Below are 26,672 nucleotides of genomic sequence, written 5' to 3'. Positions count from 1 at the left end.
TGTGCCTGACACGGAATATTTTGCATTGAGATACAGCTGACCGTAAATCAGCAACACCTTCTAGTCTACAGCTCGTATAGAGATCGTGGTGCGTCTCTCTCATCTCGAGAGCTCCTGAGTAGAATGGTCACCGGCTGCATTGAGGTCTTATTCGAATCACTGGGAAAGTGAATAGATTACTGCATTGATGAGTGCTAACAAATTTGGAGTCGGTAAAAAGTACCATACACACTTGAATTTCGTGGGCACCCAGGTACTTTGTGACCATGTAAAAAGGGAAAAAAACTATAGGAGGTTGGGTTCAAGACATGACCGCATTATTGACGTAGAACTACGCTGTAGTTGAATTCAAGTCGCTTGTTTATAACAACGGATATTATTTAATAATGCTACGAAAATTTTGAAATAACCATTCTGCCAGTTTGGTCGCCTTAAATGTTTTTTTTTATTGTAGAAGCATTTGACAATAATTGTTTGATGATTAATTCTTGTGCTCGCAGAACAATACATGCTCGAGATAAGAGTAGCTGTGATCCTTAGTGGAGAAAGTTTTGCGAAACCAAATCACATACAAAATTTCAGATCGGCATTTACTTTCTTGGTGCAAAATAAACGAAATAAACTCCATCTGTTAATCTCAACAATCTCGAAAAGAGTAGCACTGCTTCATTATGATCAAGATTAACGCAAATGCAATCCTACACCCAAACTAGCGTTGGCAGAAAACATTTCATCTTTGGCAGAAATGATGGTGCACTATTTTCACGTACGGGTTATGAAGCACGCACGTACGCATACAAATAGCAACTAAATATACACACACTTATCTCCGTTTTGCGCTCTTCTCAACAAAAGCCCTTTCGGTTAATATCATCCTGTCATGCTTTGTGGAGAGAGTTTTCCTGCCGCCATGCGAAACCAAAATACTGACAAAATTCCAGAACATTTATTTTCTTGGTGAGCTGACAATATCCTAGCTTGACAATTGTGTAGCTCAGAACCTTAATGCAATGGCGTCAGTTTGATGCAATGATTGCAATGCCAGAGACATCAGCAAGTGAGTAATTTGCTCAATCCGTTCGGTTTCGGTAACAGCTCAATCTGAAACGAAGACATGTGATGACGCAAAACAAGGAAGAACAAGCGATATTCATTGCTTTGAATACAGAACTGTACTGAAAGTTTGCCTTCCTTCCTTGTTTGAGACTTTACACTTCTTCAGTTCATTCGTCTCTAACCTTCAAAAAGGCCCTTGGAAAACTTTACTTTATTCTTAATATTGCTCCTCCACCCCCATTGCCTTGAGAAAGGCATTCGGTCCCTCGCCGTCCAGCTCGCCCAGCAACGATGTTGTTCAGTCGATTTCCTCATGAAGAATGGAAGTTCGCCTCAGCGAGATGCACTGTTTACACTCCAGGTAAACATTCCCATTGGTTCTTCTTCTTTTCCTTTGTTCACAGAGACTTTACATTTTACGATTTCCCCTTCGTTGCTCGTCGATAAGTTTATTGACAGCTCTGTTCGGGAAAGCACACAAATGGACAGAACAAATGTATGAGGAAATGGGAATGCTTCCAATTTTCATCAATTTAAACCATATACACACTATAGGATTGTAATGTATAGCATAGAAAACAAATCATAGGGAATTTCAGATTCGTTTGGGATGTAAATCGCCAAAAATCCATTCGCGGCAAAAATAGTTATTAACGTTAACTTTATTTCATAAAAACGTGACCTGTTTTCTGATTTCAAACCTTAATGACTCCTAATGAAAGACGTAGTTCTACGTCAAAAGTCAATGCACCCTCCTTTGAACTACAATGAATTCTGGTTCCCCACTTTGAAAAAAAAAGTAGTATACCCGGGTAATGAATAAAAAGGGTAACATGATGGATAAAAATTCTTCAAAATTCCAAAAACATTAGATTTTTTGTACTTGTTGAAAAATAATAATTTTAAAATAAAATATTTATTACTCATGAAACCAACGAAAAGAGAAATAATCCGCCATATAATACAGATCAACATGTAAAAAGTATGTCAAATTAATCCACAAAAATTTCATCGTTATTGGACATGTGTAGTGTGTTAGTTGAGTTCAATCTATACTTGCAACGTGGTTAGAAAAAAATCGAACGATCTGGCCGCACTGCTTGTATATAGCAGCTACCTATTATATACATATGTACTCGATTAAAAAACCGAACCGACCGACGCGTAGCTAAACCATGCCCCGAACACAAGAAAATTTGGTAGGCTTCACTAGTATTCGTAGTGCTGCAGACAGATCCAGTTGTGTGTAGTGTGCACTCTTCGCTATTCGGTTTTCAGAGGCCACACTCTCCTCACTCAACACTATAGTTGTGATCCAGTGATCCTTGATTATATTTTTTTTTGTGAGTTTCCCCCTCGCGCTGTAACACTCTCACATGCCACCACCACCACACCACTACGAGAGCTCCCGTTCGAGACACAGACGGCAGAAGCGTTTCGCGTAAAATTGAGCCACAAGGTATAGTGTGTATTTGAGACTTCGTGGATCTGCGGAATCGAGTTGGAGAAGTAGCTGCAGGAGAGATAGCACACAGCAACATACATTCTTCAAAGGCGCGGACATTCCTGCCGTCGGCTGTGCGTGCATTTCAGCCTTCCTCCTGGTATCCAAAAGAATCCAACATGCACCGAAAACATGGTTTCTGACCGAGAATAGAGAGTGGACTCTCCTCGATGCGTCTCGTGGTCAGTTCTTTTTTCGGTTTGAATGACTGTTTTTCTTTCGTTTTTATCGCTCCACGGCCTAGAGTTCGAATCCAATCGACGAGGGGTAAAGAAAGTCGAAAAAAGCAAAGCGCTCGTTTATAAAATGGCGTCAACGGAGTATTTTCTTGCCGACGCTTGCTGAAGTGATACCCGTGTTTCCGCCAGCGCCAGGAAAAACGCAAAGTGAGATTCGCGCGTGTAGTAAACAAAACGTTATCACAACAGCAGCAGCAGCAGAACTCAATTCTGTCGATTGCGTGAAAGTGTAAGTGAAAAAGTGAATTTTTAATTTGCCCATAACGCGCGCACACACTCAGTGGAAAGTGTCGAATCTTTGTTTTATCTGTTCCTTTGTTGTGTGTTGTGTGGCTCGTCCTTACCGTTAGAGTGTGCGCGTGTGTGTGTGTCCGTGTGTATGGGGCCTCTATTTGTTCCTATTTTCCTGCAGGCTGCTTGTGCGACGGCGGCGGCGGATGCTTTGGCTGTTTGTGAGGGACATGTGTATGGGTGTGCGGATGCGTCCTACGGATGTGTAGGCGTATGAATCGATTTTTCTGTGTAACGCAAACAGAAGGAAGCAAGGAGGGAAAAAAACATTGCGAGGGAGTGCAAAGTGATCAAAGAATGTCATCTTCCTGTTATTGTATGTCAAATTAATAACCAAAGCCCACTTGACTTGTGTTGACAAATTGCATTGCACGATTCGTTTAGGTCATCCCTTTGTTATTGCCTTTGTTTGACTGATCGTTGTGTTTTGATATGGGTGATGCATTTTTTCCATTTCGCTGACGCTGATACGGATATTGGAGAGAGTCACATCAATTAAACTTTGACATATGCTGCCGATTGATATGATGCGATGCTCGACAAGGAAACGAAGCATTCATAATGAAATTTTTATTTCGTTTTTTTCTGACTTCTAACTTTTGTCCACGGGAGTTGGATGACATCTTCATAATATTTTTGATAAGGATATAATAGAAAAATTAGAAACCCAATTCTCGGTTCACGTTTCTTAGATATTTTGTTCTCTTTCACATGCATTCTCTGAATTTTCTTCAATCTCTCATAAAGCTTTTTGATTATAATGCCTATAACAGGCATGAAAATGCATGCATCAGTTTTTTTATTCTATCGATACGCCATCCAAAAAATAACAACGATTCTTTTCAATAATTGTTAGAGCAATACCTGCACCCCGTACGACAGTGATAATAAGTAAATGTTTTGTGTTCGCACGTTCTGACAGCCACGGTTATTTGAATAGTGCATGAATTGATCGCCCCTTTTCCCAAACAACCCGCACAAGAACTTTCCAAGACAACACAAATGTTCTGGCAGCTGTGTCAATAAAGTCAATCCATTTTACTCAATTTCAGATAAAGTGCCACATAGTTGTCACTCGGGCCGGCGAGATAGCCATCATTACCACATAAGATAAAAAAGTGAAACTTATTAGTGCAGAGCATATCCAGAGCGCGTTAAAAGGCGCGTAGAGTGTTATATTGTTACTGGCGCAACTGATAACAAACGTGCGATAAGAAGCGTGTCAAACAATCAAAATGTGTGCGGCACAAACGAATCCGCCCACCAGCTTCAACTATACGTGGGGCTTCGCGGACAATTCCCGCACCGAGTCGGTAGTGGAGATTGGCCCCAACATCAATTACACCGTGAGCGATGCGACGGTAAGTGTTTCCGTTTTTTCACTAACTAGCTAAATCCAATCTTCAACTTGCACTGCGAGCATTTCCCAAATGACGAGCGCCTGTTTTTCGAGCGAGGTAACATGATCTCTGGTCTTAGTATTGGCTTCAAATAGACCACATTTGAGAGGACAGTTTCGCGCCAAAATAGTATAGTAATCATATGATTTTATCGCAGTATTGTGTGTTGGCTGGTTCCCCTCGAGCGGCGGGAGGCGGCAAGTGTGTTGTACACACAGGGATTAATGCCGTGAACAAGTTGCTCTCTGCTCAACGCTGTGATGTGCAGCAGCAAACTTCAACATTATCATATCACACAAATACATTGTGTAACTTATACCGCGTGTATGCTTTCACTCTACACAGAAAACCATAACTAGCAGTCCTCCTGCTGCTCCGGGCCACCACACTCGACGACTTTCCTCGCTCAAACGCGTTTGTCGAGTGCGGCCGAAGCGGCCTCCAAAGTGTGTAGCAGATTCTTGAAGAAAGAAGCGCACACACATTTCCGTGATAGCAGCAGCAGCAGCTCGTGGCGCCGCACCAAGACTCTCCGGTTGTTCTGGGGAAAAAAAACCATACTCAATGGGAAATTGTTTGTTTAACATTTCCGAATAATTAGTGCATTGCATACATCTCGTGACTGCTTTTGATTGATGTTTGGTTATTCATGCAATCAAGTTAACAAAAATGAAAATACACTAGAGAACATTCATTTGTTATTTGTATTCAGCTGTACAACTGATCACAATTGAATCCATAAGCGACATTCGAACGAGTAGGAATTCATTGAAATTTCTTCATATGAATGGACTCATGCAGTGATGGCAGTTTTTTTTTCTTGTGCATATCAATAGACGGTTTTGAATCCATGGATTTTAATGTTTTGAATCCATGGTCTTTTAATTTTTTGAAATACATTGAATACGAGTAAAATACAACTCTCATTCAATGTATCTTTTTTTGTGTAAAATGGTTTTCAAAGCGGATATTTTTTTATTATTTTTTAATAATACAGAGTGCTTCTGCTTGAAAGTATTGAAAACGCCATCAATTTTTTTTGTCCATTTTAAACGTTGTTAAACATCGAGTACTACAGCTTTTGTTAAAAGTATGGAGTTATCTAGAATATGTAGTTTCATACATGTTGATAACATCTGAAACATTCGTCGCTATTTAGCTTGAACATGGGTAACTGTACACTTCAGGGTTGCTATCCATGATTGACTTAAACCAACGAAATTGCGCAAAGAACGCTATAAATTAAGCTTGGGAGTAGTAATCCATTCTGACTGTTTAAATTCTGGTAAAAATAGTCAATAAAAACCCCCGTGCAGGCACAGTCGCCAAAGGAAGAGAAGGAATGTTTATGTACGAGTATTTGCGTGGCGGATGATGTTCTTTGAAAATCTAAACAGAGTCTTCCCTTTAATCTTCTACGTATTCTTGAAAGTGATTCGCGCATTTACAGCCAAAGCTTTTTATAGCGACTTGTCCAAAGATTCCTTTTTTCTTTATTGCCTATAAGAGGGGCGGACAAACTTTTGGGCATTACGAACGACTAATTGTTCAAATGTTAAGCGGCGGTCTTCCAATGTTGAGTGTATCAAAAATTCATTAGGAAATGAATGTAATACTAGAGAATAAAACAAAGTTTCAACCCGCGTAAAATTATAATCCGTATACTCGCGCACGGTATCACAGACAATGCTTGTCTCTGTAATTTTGCTATTGTGTGTTTATAGGCGATATTTGTATTTATTCAAAATAATAAAAGTTTAAATTAAATAAAAAAAACTCCAGAAAATACTTTTTCTTCAACTTCATTCAGTTTCAATAGTCTTAACTCAGCCTCCTCAAAACAAAATTTGGTCTGTCTGTGAGGCTGTATCCTCGAGTATAGGAGGATTAAAACGTTGAGTCCCGAATTTACTGCTGCGCTTTCCATTCAACCCGCTTGCACAATATCAGTGCCGGTCCCAGCGCCCAAAGATATTTATTGCATGATGTATTCATGCAATAAGTATTGTCAAGTCAATTTAATAGTCAGAAATTCGACTAGTAAATAGTCAGATTTTGTAAAACATCCGAAAACAAACCGTATGTATTTTTATTTTCGTATTTTATAACTGTCAGCTCTAGTCAGTTAGCGCTTTCCTAACAAAAAGCTCAACGCGGGGCTTTAATAAATGGAGAAAACATAGGTAAAAATAATTATGGGTTTCTAAATAATTCATACATAATACTTTATATTCTGTGAAGTCTCATCGATCAATTTCGTTGGTTTTTTAAATGAATTTGTTATTTATGAACATACAAAGCATTCATTTTCCATAAAAATTCTCTCAAGATGATTATTGTATTCCTCAATTACCTAGAAGTATAAGGACTCTCTATCGGAAAAATTGGACCCTATTATGTAAATTAAATCAAACGGTCGATTCGATGCTTATAACTATCACACCGAACAAACTTACGTATTTTGTAATATTTAGAATTTTTCGAATCATGTCACAGACATCGACGAATTTCATAATTTGAAACGTTGCCGAAATGTTTCCCAAAGCAGAACATCAGAAATGCAACAACAGCTCGAAAAATTATGCCGACAACTTTAATCCGACTGTATCTATAACAGCAAAATAGAGCTAACCAACAAAGTTCTATGCACCTAGAATTAATAAGGGCCAATATTTAATTTTAGAAATTTCTAATTTCTCATTCATCACTGTTGCTCTATTCATGGCTATATAAGAAATCTGCACAATTAATTCACATTACTTATCATTGTTCTAAAATTGAAATAACAAAACTGCATTAAAACTCGCATTCGCAGTCTTCAAAGGCGAAGTTTTCTCTAAAAACTGAGTTTTTATTGATTTTCGAAACCTTATGTTGGATTTTTTTCAGCATTTCCAATAGGTCATTTAACAAATGATATTCCCGGAGAAAACTTTGTTAAAATTGTTCCTAGTGACAATATTTTGCTTTATTACAAGTTGTTCGACCAACTAAATAACTAACAATCTGAAAGAAAATATTAGAACATAAGCTTTAATGACAAATTATCTATTCATACAACTAATATGTTTTATCAGGGTAAGCACAAACGCTTATAAAATATTCACGGCAAAAGTTGGGATTATATATTTAACTAGCTGACCCGGCAAACTTCGTCCCGCCAAAAATTTGTTTTTTTATCAATACCTTCAAACATTGACGTTATCTCACTAAGCGCAAGTTCATGAGTTCCATCGCAGAACTGTTCATTGATTGATCTTCTAATCGACCCCGTTGAATTTACCATTTACTATAAAATTCCTAGTACTTCTACCAGAACTCATCATTATAGGCGTTGTGCACATATTACCTAAAGCTAAAAATCCGGATTTTGAACTCCCTCCCCCTCCTACGTAACGCAATTTCCTATCTCTAATACACAGTAAGTAACGCAAACTCGACCCCCTCCCTCCTTCTCGCGTTACGTTATTTGTGCACGACGCCATCATATCAGATTATTTTCAGACACAATTCTCGTTCAAGATTTTTCAACCACTTGCAAATAATATTTTTCTCCGTTACATCGAATAAATGTTTGATACAGAAAACATGATAAAACAAAGACAGGCCCCTAGAGAGAGAGAGAGAGAGAGAGAGAGAGAGAGAGAGAGAGAGGGAGGGGGGGGAGGAGTGTCTATTCACCATAGAAACGTTTCGTGCCCCTAAATTATTCACATGCCAAATTTGGCTCAATTTGCTTTATTGCATTCTAAAACCTCCACATGCCAAATTTGGTTTCGTCTGCTTGATTAGTTCTCGAGTTATGCAGAAATTTGTGTTTCATTTGTATTGCAGCCCCCTAAGAGAGGGAGGAGAATTTAAAGTTGAGACATTGTACTAAACCTGAACACATATTTAGATGAGGTTCTGCTGACGGTACATTTTAAAATTCTGTTCCAAATTCTACTGCACATAATCAGATGTAACATTTCGTATTATCCAAAACAATTCGCAATCCAAAAAATAATTCTCGGAAGAGACGTGATCGCTTTGAAACGTTCTAATGCGCAGTGGGAAACAATTTAAACGAGACTGGTATTGTGTTTTATGTTTATGTAATTGTGAATTATCCTCGAATAATCTAATATTCTAACCGCTGCATGAGATTCATAATATCTTGATAATTCAGTTTGAACTTCCTAAAATTTATATTAAAATTTCATCAATATACTAATCTACTGAATTTTGGGAATAAATACGCAAAACTCGCTGTAGTTTGACTATTTTTCTCTACATATAATGTCGTACGAGAGACTTCATCCAATTCAATTGTCTTTGCAAACTTTGACGTTTTCGAAATGACAACTGTTTTCTGCGAATGACGCGCAGTTTTGTTGAGGATGTTTGCTCATTAACAAAATATTTTTTTTTCCATTCATCCCATTTGTTTATTTATTTAGGCTCAACAGAGCTTCCCAATACCAGAACTTACAAACATACAAATAACGATAAACAAAATCGTACAGGCTATTCTTTGGACGTGTTATTGATAATTTTTATAAAGTCCGCATCTTTCAGTCGTATTTAATTTGAATTTTTTTGTAATTTACCCTCATGTGTCACTTAATGTTATTTTTAGATTTAGCTAACTTGATTTTAACATGGAAGAAACTTTAAATCAAGAACTTGGACGGAAATAGTTTGTCAATCTTTCCCAAAGTCAGATAAAGCAAACAAGTTGAAGGGTAGTGTCAGGCACACGACCGCCTAGTTGCTCAAGGATTGCGTTACGATAATTACTGCATATTAATTTTGAATATGTTTGAAAAAGCCGCAATCGACCACATGTTAGAGAAATATCAAGCGGTCTACACAAAGGGAATAAGAAGTTAGGAGTTTCCATTTCAACTCTCTTTTAGAAAATCAACTATTCAAAATTTTACATTTTGTTGTTGCATTAGAATGTTGAGAGAGTGTCTGAATCGATTGGTGCAAATATCTCTAAAGTCCATTCGCAAATTAATGAGTGAACATGCGCTCGAAATTGACGAATTCAGAGAAATCATGTTTTCATTAAAAGGATTCCGAAGTCACCAAAACACAAACGCATGTTTACGTGGAATGAAATTATTTCCTACAATTCGCGAAAAGGTCCAAAATTTGTTCGGGGAGTGTGAAAGCGAGTGAGAAAGTGAGTGTTCCTTGGAGGATGTGCAAGAAGTGGAAGTAAATTCGGTTCTAGCCATCACACATTGGATCAGAAAGTCGTGAATTATATTCGTAAGCGTCGATCTGCCTCTATTTGTGATTTTGCCAAGAAATTAGGTCTCTGAATCGGAATGATTCAGCGGGAGCAGAGACATCATTTGAAAATCTACAAGAAGAAGAAAGCACGGCTTGCCTTTTGCACATGTAGATTGCGATCTTCTACTTTTCTTACAAAAGGGATTAGAAATTCTAAATTATTGTTTTAACGAATACTTAAAGAAGAGATTTCATTGTATAGAAAGCATGACGTCTGGACGTCTGGACATCTTACAAGTTTACAAAATTGTCTCCAAGTCCTATTTGGTCTGTGTTCGCTCCTTCCAAAATCTTATTACAAAGTTTCAGTCTTTTAGAATCCAGATTCATAATATCAACTTTACCTTTTCTTTCACAACATTTGGCAAACATCTCACTACTGAAAGAAGAACATTCCTAATATAGTGACAGGCCTCTAATTGAACATCAAACTAATTGGACAGACCTGTAATGCAACACGAGTAATTGGACATTTTTGTAATAATCTTTTGTGCAATTTCTACAACACGAAAAAAATTTCGGATTGTATTCAACCATTTTCCAATTATTTTACTAGATTGTGTATATTGCACACTTTTCTAATGGTTATTTAATGCATTTTCATTGATTTTCTTGATTTAACTTGTTTTCCACATTGTGTTGTTTGCTGATATGTCCAATTGCAGGTCACATACGCCTCTAATGCGACACTGAGTGGTGCCACTGTATAACCAATTAAAGAAAAATCATTACACTTTAAAATGTGTAATCAGTAATACGAAATCGAACATTAGGCGCGCTGATATAAAATTAAAAATAAAAGCTTTGGTTTCGGATGCTACAAGACCAATATCCCTAATTTGATTTTGCAAGAAGTGAAACAACAGCGTAAGTGTATGTATTTCAGATATTTCCACTGATCTGGCATCCCTGCTCGTGAATAGCCAATTTGACAATTGCCAGTGACTGGAATCTAACGATGTTCTGTTATTGATGCAATCCAAATGATAATACAAGAGATAACACAAGCGCAAGACACGATTGAAGTGATCATCGGATTTTATAAGATCCCAAAAGTGACATTCAGAAACATTAAATCCAATTAAATTTCTTCGATGAAAAGATTTTACCTCACTATGTTCGCAATTTCGTAATACGTTCAGCTGGAAATAGTTATATTCTATTTTCTATTAAAAGCAAAGGACTGATGTTATTCCGAGTCGGTCTGATTTGAAATTCAAATAAATTTGTTTGCATCGCAGTTGATCATATTCTACTCTCTCGTACGAAATTTCGGCCCGCATGTGGCATTCGGAATGTAGTGGTTCTGCTCCTCTACGTGTAGCAACCGTGAGCCGACCGCCTAGAGAACGTGTGTTAATTTGTGAATCACCTGCAAACATTCATTTTCCGTTCGTTTCTTTATCTCTCGACTGGTTAGCGTGAAGTGCGGGAGGCCCCACCAACACGACAAATTCTAATTATTCATTCGAAAAGTTACCTTTTTTTTTGCTCGCACTCTCCGCACGAGTATGAGATGTTGCTATCCCCTACACACATCATTTCGAGCCGTTTCAATATGGCCGCCGCCTGTTATGTATTTGTTTACGCGAGTTGGAAAAGTACCGATCGTGGACGAACCAACACCGAAGCGAGACGGGCTTGCGGTAAATAACCACATCATCAAGCACGCGCACTGTTGCCATGTTTCGTTCGTTCTCATGGCTCCCCGACACAGGTTTGGTTGCTTTCGTCGTCGTCGTCGTCGTCGTTGTTGCCGCATCCTGTGTGTATAAAATATCTGCCCGCTTTCATTCTCTCCCTCCGTCGTGAGCCTCTCTTCTTTCCGTTCGTTCATTCGTATACAAACGTATGCACTATTGATTGCTCGCTTATTCATACCCATACGAGAAGGTTACTTCAATCTGCTGGCGGTGAATTGGTTTATGGACAAGGGGTCAAGAGGGGAAAAAGGTTGGTATGGAGCGGTGAGTGGTGTGGTGTTCAAATAGAAATGATGGAACAGAAACCCTCGGCTTGTACTCGTTTGCTCTGGCGTCACACACAGGCAGCCAACTCATCTCTGCCCGGTTGCCACATTTCAGTGTGTGTGTGTGGGTCAATTTTGTTCACGTTGGCTGCGCATGAACCGAGGGTTTTAGCTCCCTCCAAGCGGTTGCTGCTGGTAGCTGCGCATTAAAAGTTATCGCTTTGATGATGGTTATATAAAAGTGTATGCCATCGCGCGTTTTCGTTTGTCGAGCTGGCGGTTGTGCTTGTATATAATATAAAAATGAATGGCTCATTCTCCAACGACGACGACGACGGCGACAGCAGCAAGCAAAAGCGCTCCGTTTGTTATTTCAAGGGACGGACGTTCTGCACAATAGGTAAAGTTCATGCTGCTAGCGGTCGTGTCGCGTCATAATACTGTCCCATGAAATATTATCTGTTTGTAGTTGTCTCTATTTTGGAGTTTCTAACATCAACTCACAGATATTTTTTTTCCGGAAAGTAATGAGTATCATGTTTTGTGACGCTACAATAACCTTGCCAATTGCATCTGAGATGCCGGAGAGTGCGGACGTCGCTTTTATGAACTCTTGATTTGGGACTTCGTCGACGGAGTCATGATGGGAAAGTCTCTAGAGCAACGAAACAATAAAGTTTTGTGTGAAACTACACAAATCTCGTGTAATTTTTAAAAAGGACCTATCTGCTTTGATCAATTTTTTCATTAATTTTGCTTTTCGATAACCACGGCCTTGAAGACCGATTTTGCCACATATATCCATATATAGGGGAAATCAGGGAAAAATCGAGTTTTTTGAAAATCTAAAACTTTTCCAAGAGGGGCATCAATTTTTTTTTGATAACCCCGATTTCCAGTGATTTTTCAGTTTTCAAAAAACTCAAAAACCAGGAATCGGGGTTTTTTGATGCCCCCTTGGAAATGTTTTAGATTTTCAAAAAACTCAAACTTTGACTGCTTTGCGCCACTCTCCCATAAGTCCGATTGAGCTGGTATTTGGCATAGGGTGTTTTTTCGAGGTGGTGAACATTTTCTATGAGGTAACTTTTTGAAATTAGAGATGGCCATTTTCATTGGCACCCTAACCGACACCCTCTGATTTTTTCAGTTGGAAGCAATTTTTTGAACATTTTCCGATGTCCCTTGTCATTTCTTACGTTTCGAGTCACCCCACAGCTGCGGAAGTCGCTTTGCTGTCAAAACAAACAACAAAACAGAACCGGTTAGCAAACAGGAGACAGTTCATGTAAAATTTCGCTCGTGGAATTTGAGTGTTTAAGTCGGAAAATTTTGGAAAATTCGATACTTTTATGAGCTCAATTCATCGTAGATCATTGTAGTGTAGTCTGTGAGACGTTAGGTGGTGTTGTTGCTTATCAATGCTCGAAAACATTGTTTTGAAATTCGGGGTAACACCGACACCTTCAGTCAGGGTAAAACCGACACCTGGTTTGTGTTTCACAGACAGGAAAAATATGTTCTTACTTTTTGTAGATGCCTCGTGTTTATATTCGAAAGACAAAACGGCTGAGCTGAACTGATGAAAAAGCCAAAACCAACGTTAAATCGGGTATGTCAACAAAAAACCCTGGCAGAGCTCATGGTATCCCTTCGTTCAACGTTCATCGGTACAGGTCACGTGGATGTTACCTAAGCTGGGATCTTGGAGTGTCCACATAGTATATAGATAACCTCTTGATAATTTGAAATTATTGTAACAAGGTTTCATTCTTTTTTTTTAAAGGTGTCGGTTTTACCCGACAGGGTGTCGATCTCACCCGCACTCCACTTTATTTCACCTAAAAACATAAATTTTTGTATTCTATCAAAATTCGAGTTCTATTCAAAAAATGATCAACAGATACTATAGAATGGTTCATAAACAGTTGAAGAGAGATTCTGTAACGATTTGAAGTCGAAGACAAATGGTAGATCTTGGGAATATGTGGAAATCCTTAGGGTGTCGGTTTTACCCAGATTTCCCCTATAAATAAAAATGGATCGTCTAATGTGTTGCTAAACGCCAAACCCGATGAACTAATCGTCCGATTTGAGCCGTGGATTTTCTTTATTGACTTTCTCATTAGATTACAATCTTCCTGTAGACCAATTTTGCGGTATTTTTGTCAGATAGTTTAATAAACAAGGTTCTCTTCTAGAATTGTGGAACACATCAGGGAATGCTTTTAGTTTGAGTTATTAAGGGCAGATAATGTTGATGAATCACGTCTCTATGTGCTGGTTCTAAGTTGTTCGAGACTATCATGTACGGTCGTCTATTTTCTCAATCAAAAGCTTACATCTCCACGGATTCTACCCGGGTAGGTCAGTGACAACAAATCTGCTCCAATTCACTTCCGAAAGTATTAACCACCTGGAGAATGGCAAACAAGTTGATGCCATCTACACCCATCTGAAAGCCGCCTTCGATAGAATTGACCACCGGATTTTGCTATGTAAGCTCTCTAAACTTGGTGCCTCGGCTGCTTATGTGGACTGGCTCAAATCCTACCTTTGCGACAGGAAGCTTTGTGTTAAGATTGGTTCATATAGTTCAACATGGTTTCAGAACTATTCCGGCGTCCCGCAAGGTAGTAACCTCGGACCACTACTATTCGCACTATTCTACTATTCTACATCAACGATGTCTCAGCTCTATTGGGTGTTGGTTGTAGACTGATGTATGCTGATGACCTCTAAATCTATAACGTAGTCGACAGCCCAGTCGACTGCGTTCACCTATAATGCCTGTTAAATCTGTTCGTCGAATGGTGCAAAGTGAACAACATGATGCTCAGTATTAACAAATGCTTCGTGATAACATTTTGTCACTCTGCCAAACCTATCCAATCCATCCTAGTTATTGAACGAATGCATCAACAGACTTAGGAGTTCGGCTTGACTCTAGGCTGACCTTCAACGATCATCGCTCGATAGCTATTGATCGTGCCAAATAGACTGACAATAGACAACTAAAGAGTTCACTGACATGTATTGCCTCAAAACGCTCTACTGTTCGTTGGTTCGATCAATCCTTGAATCCTCGTCAGTGATTTGGAGTCCCTATCAAGTTATTTGGATCGACAGGATTGAACAACGACGATTTCGCCCTGCGCTTGCTTCCTTGGAGGGATCACATTAATCTCCCTCTTTATATCGATCGGTGCCGCCTGCTGGGAATGGACACCCTTGAACAACGACGCTCTATCTTTGCAGCGAAGATTTTGAATGGAGAACATGACTGTCCCAGCCTACTTGCAAAAATGTCACTGAACGCTCCCACCCGGATTCAACGACGGTCTCTGGATCCGATGCTGACTGTTCCATTCCACCGCTCGCTTTTCGGTTACTTTGAGCCGAAGTCCACTATAACGAGAGCATTCAACGAAGTGTCACATTTGTTTGATTTCGATATGTCTTCGACAGTGTTTAGACAGAAAATCCTTCGCTCTATACATCCTCCACATCATTAGGTTAGGTTATATTCATTAAGACTATGAGTCAGATGGATTAATAAATTAATAATGATAATAATAATGAAGAGAATCGATCAAAACAGATGGGTCCTATTGAAAAGTTAAGCGTGATTTCTCTCAATTGACCAGCGTAAATAAATCAATACTAACGAAATAAATCATACCTTATTCTTTTCATTTTGAACTAAAAATTTTGTTTTTTCAAGTCGAAGTATATTTTTTCTTCATAAAAAAATGAGTAATAAAGTGAATTGAATAAATTCTTAGATTTTTTTTATTATTTCAGACAAGAATTGCGAGCTGACATCTAAAGACATCCTTGCGATGCGGCGTTCTTGGAATTTCCAAATTAATCAAATTTGACTGAATGTTTCAACTGAATTTTTTTGTAGCTTTCAAAATCTCCTAAACTTTTTAAAATCTCCTAAACTAGGCTTCTGGAGTCAGGTGGTTCGGGTTCGAAGAAAGTTCTTCCGACTAGCACTAGTACACACTTATTCTGAAGAGCTTGCCACTCTGAATACAATCGAGACCTGTTGTTTGACATAGAAATCTAAACTAAGTAATAATTTCAAATACCGTATATAATACTATGTTGAGACGGTGAAATTCCTTTGCAAGAAAGCTAACTCCCCCTTTAATAATCGCGTCGATGGTGTGCTGTAACTTTCAATGCTTGGCGATTTCCCCACACTCGTAGCATATGTTTTTGTTACAATAATTTTGGCGCACATTTGAACTCTCAATCAACATATCTTCATCCGAGCAATGCTACCGCTGGTAAGAGCAAGATGCAACGGTGAACTATTCTCACGTTCCTATCCTATCCACAGATTTTACCATCTGGGCGTGTAAGTGCACCGTCGTTTCACACCACACCGCCATCCCCCGTGTGTGCGTGATCTGTCCAAATCTATGTTTTCAAATGCACTCACTCTACAAAGTATCGCATTCTGGTTGTGTCTCACGTCGTATGTTGTGTTAACCTGCTGCATTTGTAGAAATGTTACGAGTTGTTGAGTGTGTCTCACCAATACAATAGCTGGTTCATCCAACTCGCGGTGGTACCAGTTGTACAATTTCTTGTGTTTTACTTCACCTGTCAACAAATTTTCGCTTTATGTTTGACGTAATACAAAGTTCATCATTTAGGACGATGGGTCGTTAATCGTCCGAAAGACTCGCACAAAACTCCTCGACAGTCGTTGATTTAGGCACAAGTTGTTAAAATACAATTTGAAAGACTGTTAATATTTTTTATCGCCTTATATCTATATAACAATAATAACGACAGTTGAAAAAAAAACAATGCTCTGGTATCCGAAGTAGTACCGTCACGAGCAATTGTAAACATTGCGACACGTAATTTTCGTGAAACACTACTGTTTGATTATTTCTGGCGGTTGGTATCCATGAACTTCACCCTTTCGAAAGAATTTCAATCACCAGTGTAATATTGTCGGCAATTTTTTCTACGTTTGATCAAACAAAAAAAAACCAGGAGCGACAAAAACAACTGTTGATTCCATGGTCTGAAGAATGTACATTAGGGTGTCAATGAAGAAGGTCATTTCGAATTTCAAAAAGTTACCCCATAAAAAATGTTCACCACCTCGAAAAAACACTCTATGCAAAATATTAGCTCAATCGGACTTGAGGGAAAGTGGCTCAAAGCGGTCAAAGTTTGAGTTTTTTGAAAATCGAAAAATCACCCAGGGGAGGGGGATTAGAGAAAATCGGGGTTTTTGAAAAAAATTAAAATTTTTTTTTTGAAACCCCGATTTCCACATAGAGTGTGGAAAGAGGATATATTGCAATTGAAGCTTCGTCCGATGGCAACTTGTTCTCATCGCCAAAACGTAAAGAATATTTTCAATTTCTATTAAGGCAGTATTCTAGCCTAGAAATTTGAAAAAAAATCAATTTTTTCCTTCATGTTTCTGTAGTTTAGGCATTCAAGAATATACCCAAGAAAGGACTTATCGAAAATCCTATTATTTACCGAGTTAGAGCCATTCTAATGATGCGGTATCTAACCGGGTACGGCCATAATAAGGTAGCAGCGAAAATGGTCATGTCAAATTTCAAAAACCGACCATGTACATTTTGTTTATTGATTCAAAAAAATGACCTGTGCAAAGTTTCAGTTCAATCGGACATGATTTAGGAGTGCCTCAAAGCGCTCAAAATTTTGATTTTTTGATCCTCGAAAATCTCCCAAGCGGGGGAGTAAAAGAAATTTGGAAAATCGAAAATCGATGTTTTATGCATTTTTAAGTTTTTTTTTTGGAATTTTGGAATCGAAAAAAAATTCGATTTTCCAAATTTCCGAAACTAGTTTTCCAAACTGGCGCACACGATATCTCAAGTACTACTGAACCGATTCATGTCGAATTTATATAGATACAATTTGCAAGCTTCTCTCTATCGCATGAAACTCTAAAAAACGATATTTTTTAAATTTTACTATTTTAACTTTTTGGCGTCGTTTGTCTGCTCTCAGCCACCACAGCAAGGAACTATACTAATCTTATGCTTTACGCAGCAATTTATCAGTTCACACTTTTTATATACGAATTTCAATGTCTGGTGAACTTGTTCACGAATTAAAAAGGTGCTTTGAAGAATAAATAACGGTACTCAGTACAAACAAAAGTAGTTACCCGTGCTTGAGGAAAGGCTTAATGCAAAATTTCATGCATTGCTGCAATGTGTAGATGTAAAGAGCATTGCCATGTATGTTCAAACTGAAAGATTAAAAGGCGGAAGTTATCAAACTAATTATTTTGTGATATGTGCGAAAACCAGGGCTGCAGTTTATGGACTGTTTCGAAAGACATCACACATCAGCATATTAGATAGTAGTGAAACGTTGTGGGTGTGAAGACATGGGCCATTTAAGCAACTTAGCATACTTGAAATATTCGAAAAACAATTAGAGTACTTTTTGGAAAAAGCCAAATTTTTTTTCTTTAATTTTCACAAAAATTTATAACATAAAAACTATGATACCTACAAAATTTTTGTCAATGGATGAAATGTAGGAATTTGTTTAAATTACCACAAAAAATTACCAACAAAATTTAAAAAAAATAAATTCGCTGACAAAAAAGTTATTTTTCTCAAAAACGTATTTTTTTAAATTGCCAAATATATATATATATATATATATATATATATATATATATATATATATATATATATATATATATATATATATATATATATATATATATATATATATATATATATATATATATGTATATATATATAATATATATATATATATATATATATATATATAATATATATATATATATATATATATATATATATATATATATATATATATATATATATATATATATATATATATATATATATATATATATATATATATATATGAATAGCCCTTACAATTTCTAACAAATCGTCCAACGAAACTTTTTTATGTTTTCTTTGAAAAAAATATAACTTATTCTAATTTTGTTTGAAGTCAAGATAGCGATATAGTGTATTCGACAAAGTTTTAAATCTTTTTGAAAATGCGATAATTTATTCAAAAAAAAAAAAATTCGAATTGAACATTAATAGCACTTTTTTGAAGGAAAACAGAAGAAAAACAAAAAGTTGTTGCTCGAAACTTTTTCCATGTAAATGTGCTCATCGTCCGATGTATGGAAAACTTGTTGCAAATTTTAAGGGCGATTTATATCTATTTCTTTCAGAATTTTGAAAGCATATGTTTTCGAGAAAAATGAATGTTAATTTTCAAAAATTTTTTTTTAATGAAATTTTTGCAAAAATTGTTAATATAAAAAAAATAATTTTCTACACTCCATTCTTTACACACACAACGTTTCACTGCTATCTGAGAAGGTGCTGCCAACGGCTAGTCGAGTTGGCATGAAATTCGTCAGTAACACATTGGAACACATGTTTAGTGAATACTTTTCCGAAGTTTACAAAAAAAATAATAATCATGTTCATCCTTCATAATCTCACAAGTTAGGAATATACTGCATATAATCTCACAAAGTTATACATCACTGCTTTCGAAGAAAAAATAATTACGACCAGTATGAAATCCATGTTCAAATTTAGTACGACCGGAAAGGGTTAAAAAAATCGGGAAACGTAAGAAAAAAGGTTTTTAACAACATTTTGTGTTTCAAACGGGTGCCATTTTGTCAAAAAAACATGTTTTTGACTTGTCCGAGGTTCATGCGATATCAGCATTCGATTTTTTTATTTCAGATAATCATAAGGGCTGGAATACCCCCTTAACACGTTCAATACTACGGTTTTATATCGACTCTATGAAAATTGTTAAACGCATTAGGGTCATCGTTCCTCATCGTAGTGGAAGGTTGATAAGGGGTTTCTGCTCTGATGGGGAAATTTATAAGCATAATTTGTTGTTTATAGGATTGGGCGATTTCGGATCGATTCTTAGAAGATCGATCTTTTCCATTCCGATTTCCGATTTTTTTAATCGATCTTTTGTATTCGAGAAAATCGAGAAAATCGATTTTTTTACTTTAGATCTTTTCGATCTTTTTGTAGATTTGTTTTTCAGTATACATCGATTTTTTTTATCTCACCAAAGGTCACCTAACATTTTTTTAAACATAATGCCATCATTTGGATAACTTCTTCTAAGATTTACTTCTGTACAAATGCTGACAGAGACAGAACTAGCAGCAGCTACTGAGAGAATGAACTGTGAGCGGATGCGCATAGGATCCTGAACCTGATGTTGACGTCAATTATAGGCGAAAGGTTGTTTTCTAGATCTGGCGCCAAAATCAAGAATCGGTTTCGACTAAATGACAGATGTATGGCGCGATTGGCTTTTATGGGATCATTGTCAGTTGAGTTCTGGGCGGTTGTTAAATTTCTAATAATACTTTTTCAATTAATTTATCAAATAAAATGACTTCCTGACGGCACAAGATGAATGCCCTGTGGCTGTGGCTTTCATGCTGAGAAACAAAACAAAATGCTTTTGATATTTCAATAGCAATATGAAATTTGTTATCCCTGTTCAAAGAAACGACAGCATTCATATAGAATAAGCAGATAAATCGACAAAAAGCTTTGGATTTTTCAAAAATCGATTCAACAAAGATCGATTCTTTGGTACCGATTTAATCAGTGGATCGATCCCTACGCCATTTGGGAGAATCGATTCGATAAGATCGATCTTTTTATAAAGATCGTCCAATCCTAGTTGTATAGCACCCAACAGAATGAATAAAAAACTGTACATATTGTCCATAAATACGATATTGTTTATGTTAGTTCTATAATAATCTTTCCATGCTCGACTGAATCACAAAAATACATTACCATTACATGCCTTACAGACGGATAGTTTGATGATTTCGATATTGATGAAACATAGTGGTTGTCAAAGAAACATGAGGTCTGGCGTTGTCGTGATGGAACACGATGCCTATCGTATTAGCTAATTTTGAACGTTTGGACTTTTTTGATCGCTGCCTTTGATTCGTCCAGTTCCTAGTAGTACTTGTGGAAATTTATCGATTGTTTTTCGTTTTCGTTTTATATTATAGTATTATCATTTTGTTTTACCTAATCTTGGTAAATGGTATCACTCACGTGAGTAGTCCAAGTCTGCTACGACACTAGTTACAAAGGTCAGCCTCTACGGAAGTTCAGTGCGGTAACTGATATAAAAAGAAAAGAGTTAATACAAGAAATGCACTTATTTTAATACGTTTTCTCACAATCGAGTGCATTATCCAATTATTAAAAATTGAATAATTTTGGGAAGATATAAATAGAATAAATAGAAATAGAATTCGCTTATCTACAATACACTTTGTCTTTTTATATCATCACTCCAAATGACGTGTACATCTGATATTACGACTTGTTTGACGGCATGCATTGTTGACTGCATGGCTGCATGTTTGAAGTTATGCCGAATGGTGCTTCAAGAACAATGTTTAACGTCTGGGCATCGAAACAACATTTAAATTTTCAGTCGCTTGACTTGTGTTTTCGTCTTCATCAAAGTAAAACTGTAAAACATGACATATTTTCACTTTGCGGATACTTGACAATAATAAAAAAAATGTGTAGTTCAAATGACATTTTTTTAAACCCGTTGCTGTGGATCACCTTGTATGGGAAGACTTAGACAGCGACATTTTTGGGTCCTAGCTTCCATCCATTGCTGCAGTGAAATATGGAAGGCTTAGAATCAAACAATTATAACCCATCATGAAGCAACATCAGGCTTCTATAGAATTTTAACATCCAAACATAACACCAAACACTTCATTAAAGAAAAAGCGCTAGTGTTGGAGCCACCAGAAGTTGAAATTCCGCTGTTGGAAAATTGATGCACAAACATTTTCCTGCCTTACCACCCCACAATCTTATCTATACATTACGAATATATGAATTCGCCATCCTCTCGGCTGCTGCTGCTGCTACTGTGGGATGCATTCGGCAAAATTCTCTACAAGCGACGGCGAATGGCTAATGATGCCACAGCATCCGAGAACGCGTTTGCGCGCCCGCTTCTTCGGGAAACGAATCGTTCGAGTTGAAGTTCACGTATGCATGCAACGAGAAAAGAGTCCACGGCACAGAAAACGAGAAATTGCACCGTGGAGAGGATTGGTAGGGGAAGGAGGGTGTAACGGGTCGTCCTATACCAACATCGACTTTATTTTCATCCATTCAAACGCGGGCTCGTTGTGTGTTGTGCTCTTTCCGAAAATCCCTTTGTATGTACCGCACGACTATCGCGCAAATGATGGTGCTGCCTTTGTGTGACTTGGTTTTCACATTTATATTTTTATAACGTGTTTTCTCTGCTGTGTGTGATCAGTACAGAACAGCGAACCGGCGGCAGCGACTCCGACTCCGTTGGATCCCCTCGGCGAAAGTAGATTGGACAAAACAATCTCATCCGCGTCGTCGTCAAGCGGCGGTTCGCTGGTGCCCTGGCTGTACGATGGATGGTTGTTGGCAACCATCGCGATGACGACGGAATGATGGTCTCAGGGCACCATTTGAGTTTGTCCGGGTTGTGCTTCATTTCGGGGTGCCGGTTTCTATCAAATACGCTGGATCTAACGTTGCACTTCCATGGAATATGTTATTCCAGAGATGTTTTCCGCGTAAAATGAACGAGTCATGTGCGCGTCTGGAGCACTTTGTTGTCGTGCCAGTGAAAGATAATAAATGACAGCTCCACATTGTTTGTATGATGTACGCATACGGGAGGAAGCACATGAAATAAAGCGCTGTGCTGAAGCATTCATTTCATGGCGGGAAAACGAAAAATGATATGCACTGCAGCTTTGATAAGTGTTCGAAACAATTTTTACGAAGTTTTGGCGCTTCCATTCTTTTTGCGACTTTTCAAAGTTGTTGATCAGCATGAGAGGAAGAGGAGGTTGTTTTTCATAGCTAAGATGAAAAAAACTGCGCGCTGTTTCGAGACCGATTTTAGCAAGTCAGGCAACAGTGTTTTTTTTGTGCATTTTATGAAATAAAATTGTTTATCATTCTCATGAATTGGCACCATTGGTGTGTATATTTTTTCTCACGGGAAAATACACTCGCACTGAACCTGATCTGACACACAGATTCGCTTTGAAAGTAGACCTCGTGCGCATACAAAAACGTGTGGACCTTGAAGAAGAGCCATGGAGGAGGGGTTTGCTGGGTGTAGTATGGCTCGGCGAGCAACATGAATATAGGGTTTTACCGGCTTTTCTCGGAAAACACAACCAGCAGTAGCAGCAACAACAATACAATACCTATGCGCTGTTCATGCTTATTATGCTCTTGTTCCCTTCACTTTTTTTGTATATGTGTCATGCATAAGAGGGAAAAGTGGTGGTTGTCCCTAGCTCTGGCTCTTCATTGCATTACAGATTCATTTTTCGATGGGAAAAAACAAGCTGGGGAATGAGTTTGAAGGCACACTGTGTGTGTGCGCGCCTCTCATGCGTACCACGGTTTTTTTTCTCACATACCATGTCTAGACTGTAGAGATTTGACTGGTCGTAACTTCACCACCACATTAGGATCTGTGTTTATTCATTTTCGCGCTATTTTCTAAAAAGCTGATCGAACAACCTGTAATCCGCGTACTTCCGCGTATTTTTCGATGCACTATCACGGTCGCCCTGGCATTTTGAATCATGTTTTTGCGGGTCTCATTCTAGGGCCCTACTGAGGCATGAATGGGTAAAAGCGTTTTTTTTTTCTTAGCTACTCGTTGGTAAAATCTACTTCAATTTTCGGCAACAGCGTTTTCAGAAGCTCACAAAGCCTGCCTGCTCACACAAAACCACAAAACAGAGTCTAAACATGATACCTTACCGGATATGATTTCACGCAGCTTGTAAAGCTCAACCTCCCGAAACTTGTTTGGTTTCTCGTGGAAAAATTGATCATGGTGCGTTTCTATGCTGCTCAAATAGTCTAAGTTTTTGCATTTAAGAGGTGCAAAATCTGGATAGCATAGTGGGTAGAAGAACACATCCCAACCACACTCAACAATTGTTGTCGGGATATCAAAGAGACATGAGGTCTGGCATTGTCCTATTGGAACGTCTTTTCTATTGACTAACTCTCGACATTCGTTCTGTCAGTTCCGTTACTTCCTCTCAGAGTATAAAAGCCTTTTCCGATCCTCATTGGGAAAGTTCATGACTTTCTTTAGATGAAGACTGGCTTTGGGGGTTGGCAATCACTTGGCATCAAATGCGAACTATGAAGTATAAGATCTCAACCAAGCTAACGGGAGTTCACCATCTATACCGATAGTTTGAGAACAAGAAATCGGTTCCATCGTGATCCACGCAAATACGCAAATGTTCGTATTATTCGATTCAAGCGCAACGCAGCAGTAGAATGCAATTTTGTTCACGAAACTTAACTCGCGAACATAGGGAAAAGTCAGAGTAGGACCGTTGCATTTTCTTTACATTCCTAAACGAATAATGAGAAAATGGCCTGATTACAGGGCGGCATATAGAAGTTTATCTTCAGATTTATTTGAACTACCAACACCAGAAATACCAGAGTTGCATTTTATTTCACTCATTGTCAGTCAACTTAGTTTCAGCCTAATCAAATAAAAGAACTCGTGAACGTGGCGGCAATTGCCAAGCCTGTCTGAGAGCTGTGTTTAGTACAAAATCTTATTCTCCTAACGCCACCTAGCGTAACCGAACCGTTCCTATACTTAGCGAAATATGGGTTACTAACGCCGTCTGTTCGAGAGTAATGATTTTTTTCTTACTACATCTTAGAATTACTTTTCAATGAATTTTGTCGTTTCTAGTCGTCACTCACTTGTAGCCTTGAAAAAGTCAATTCAAAACTTTCCAAAATTGACTCTCGGTCTTGACAAATACTGTTGACTGACTGTTCACTGGCGAGGACGATACTGGCATAGGAATTGCTTCGCTGCCGTGCTAAGGATGGTTGACTCGTGATTCGTTCTTGCCCTCGCGTGAACAATACACAAGCTGGCTACTGCGTTGTAATATTTTCCTTCCCCTGCACTGCATTTCGAGCGAGTGATTCACGGACGGATGAATTTGCACAGCAGGCTTTTTATTGGTAGAGGTACACAGTGACACGCAATGAAAAAAAAATCTACTCGTGATATTTAAATGAATAATGTTCGTGAGATGAGGGTATGTTTTTGTATAATAACAGTTAATAAGGAGAGAGAGATTGAAACAACAATGTAGTCAATTTATTCTTAAATCAACCTTGTGAAGCAATTTAGTGAAATGTATCCATAAAACAACATGACGAGAAAAAAAATCCGCTTTGAAAATACATAACAAAAAAACGTTGTGATAATGCAATCTTTAAATCTTCAGTATGGAATATGACCACCGTAAGCATTAATCACCTTAATCACCATCACGTTTGAGCATGCTCTTCACAAAATTTTTCAGATGTTGTGCGTTAACCTCCTTCCAGGCTCTCGATAATGATGTAAAGTACGTGTCCTAGTTCGCTACGCCAGTTTTGTGCACCTTATTTTGCAGAATAGCCCACAAATTTTCAATAGGGTTCAAATCTGGACTTTGAGCAGGCCATTCCGGAACATTCATCTTGTTAGACTTAAAAATAAAAATATAGGAAGTTGTGTTCAAGACACGACCGCATTGCTGACGTAGAACTACGCTGTGGTTTAATTCAAGTCGCTTGTTTATAACTACGGATATTATTTTATAATGCAACGAAAATTTTTTTCTACCAGTTTGGTCGCTCTGAAATGTTTTTTTTTATTGTTTGATGATTCATTCTTGTGCTTGTGCTGCTTCACCATAGCGTCAGTTCAATGCATTGATAACAGAAAACAAACAATGTTAACTGCTTGGAAAAAGGCTGAATATTTGCCTCAGCAGATATTTATTACTAATACCCTAGCGTAAATATTTCCCTCCCGCTATCTTCCCTCCGTGTTTATATTTATCATTACGAGTGCATAATTTGCAACACAAAACAATCGGCAATCATAGCATAAAAAATAGGCGATTGTTGCATAGTTGCAGAGCCAATGCACACGGGAGCGGATACAAATGGGGTTTCAGCGTAGCGAAGATGCACTATTTTTACGTACAGGTTATGAAGCACGCACGTACGCACACAAATATCCATATATCGATGGGTTGAAGCAACTAAATATACACACCTTTATCTCCGTTCTGCGCTCTGCTCAACAGAAGCCCTTTCTGTTAATATTACCAGTCTACATTAGCTTAGATATCATCCTTTGCGGAGAGAGTTTTCCTACCGTCATGCGAAACCAAATCACTGACAAAATTTCAGAACATTTATTTTCTTGGTGAGCTGACAATAACCTAGCTTAATGATTCCCCACACAATTGTGTAACTCAGAACCTTAATTCAATGGCGTCAGTTTGATGCAATGATTGCAATGATGCTAGAGACATCAGCGAGTGAGTAATTTGGACGCGTCCACATTTGGTCGCAGGTCGACTCTTCCGCACAAACATTCTCCACCTAACGGCATGAAAACCTACGCGGTATATCTTTTAATAAGGCCTCCATCTGGGAATTGAGAACAAAAATTTAAAAAAATAACAAAATTGCTCTGCGGTGGGTGAAGTCATCTTTTATTCACAACACACTGTCGACCCTATGAAGCAATTTCGCTCTCAGACTCAGAATAGAATTCTTCTGTCTCTTGCGCTGCATTTGCGTTTAGAGCTAGCCATTTACCCGCGACTGGTTTGCACAGCAGGATTCGGTATGAAAATGATATTGTCAAAACTGTGCTTCGCAGCTACATTAGCTGCCCGTTTTTTGATGGTGTGGGTAGGTGAGCCCAGAAAAGCACAGATTAATGGCAGTACTCCCCATTTTCGTCGA

At 38.0% G+C, this 26,672-nt stretch overlaps 1 protein-coding gene across 8 annotated transcripts in view; it reads left to right on the top strand.

The window, feature by feature from the left end:
- The first annotated feature begins 2,282 nt into the window (after positions 1-2,282).
- Positions 2,283-26,672, top strand: part of LOC129764169 (zinc finger protein 569) — a 76,783-nt gene continuing 52,393 nt past the window's right edge. For 6 of the 8 annotated variants that reach the window (XM_055763006.1, XM_055763008.1, XM_055763010.1 and 3 more), the window contains exons 1-2: positions 2,283-3,028; positions 4,143-4,451. In XM_055763006.1, coding sequence (XP_055618981.1) covers positions 4,326-4,451 — 126 coding nt within the window. In that variant the 5' untranslated portion in view covers positions 2,283-3,028; positions 4,143-4,325. Of the gene's footprint in view, positions 3,029-3,211; positions 3,407-4,142; positions 4,452-26,672 lie in introns of all 8 variants that reach the window. The other 2 variants (XM_055763003.1, XM_055763004.1) reach the window with 2 other exon arrangements.

Source organism: Toxorhynchites rutilus, chromosome 2 (genome assembly GCF_029784135.1).
Source record: "Toxorhynchites rutilus septentrionalis strain SRP chromosome 2, ASM2978413v1, whole genome shotgun sequence".
Taxonomy (NCBI): domain Eukaryota; kingdom Metazoa; phylum Arthropoda; class Insecta; order Diptera; family Culicidae; genus Toxorhynchites; species Toxorhynchites rutilus.
This window is presented reverse-complemented; position numbering and strand designations above follow the sequence as displayed.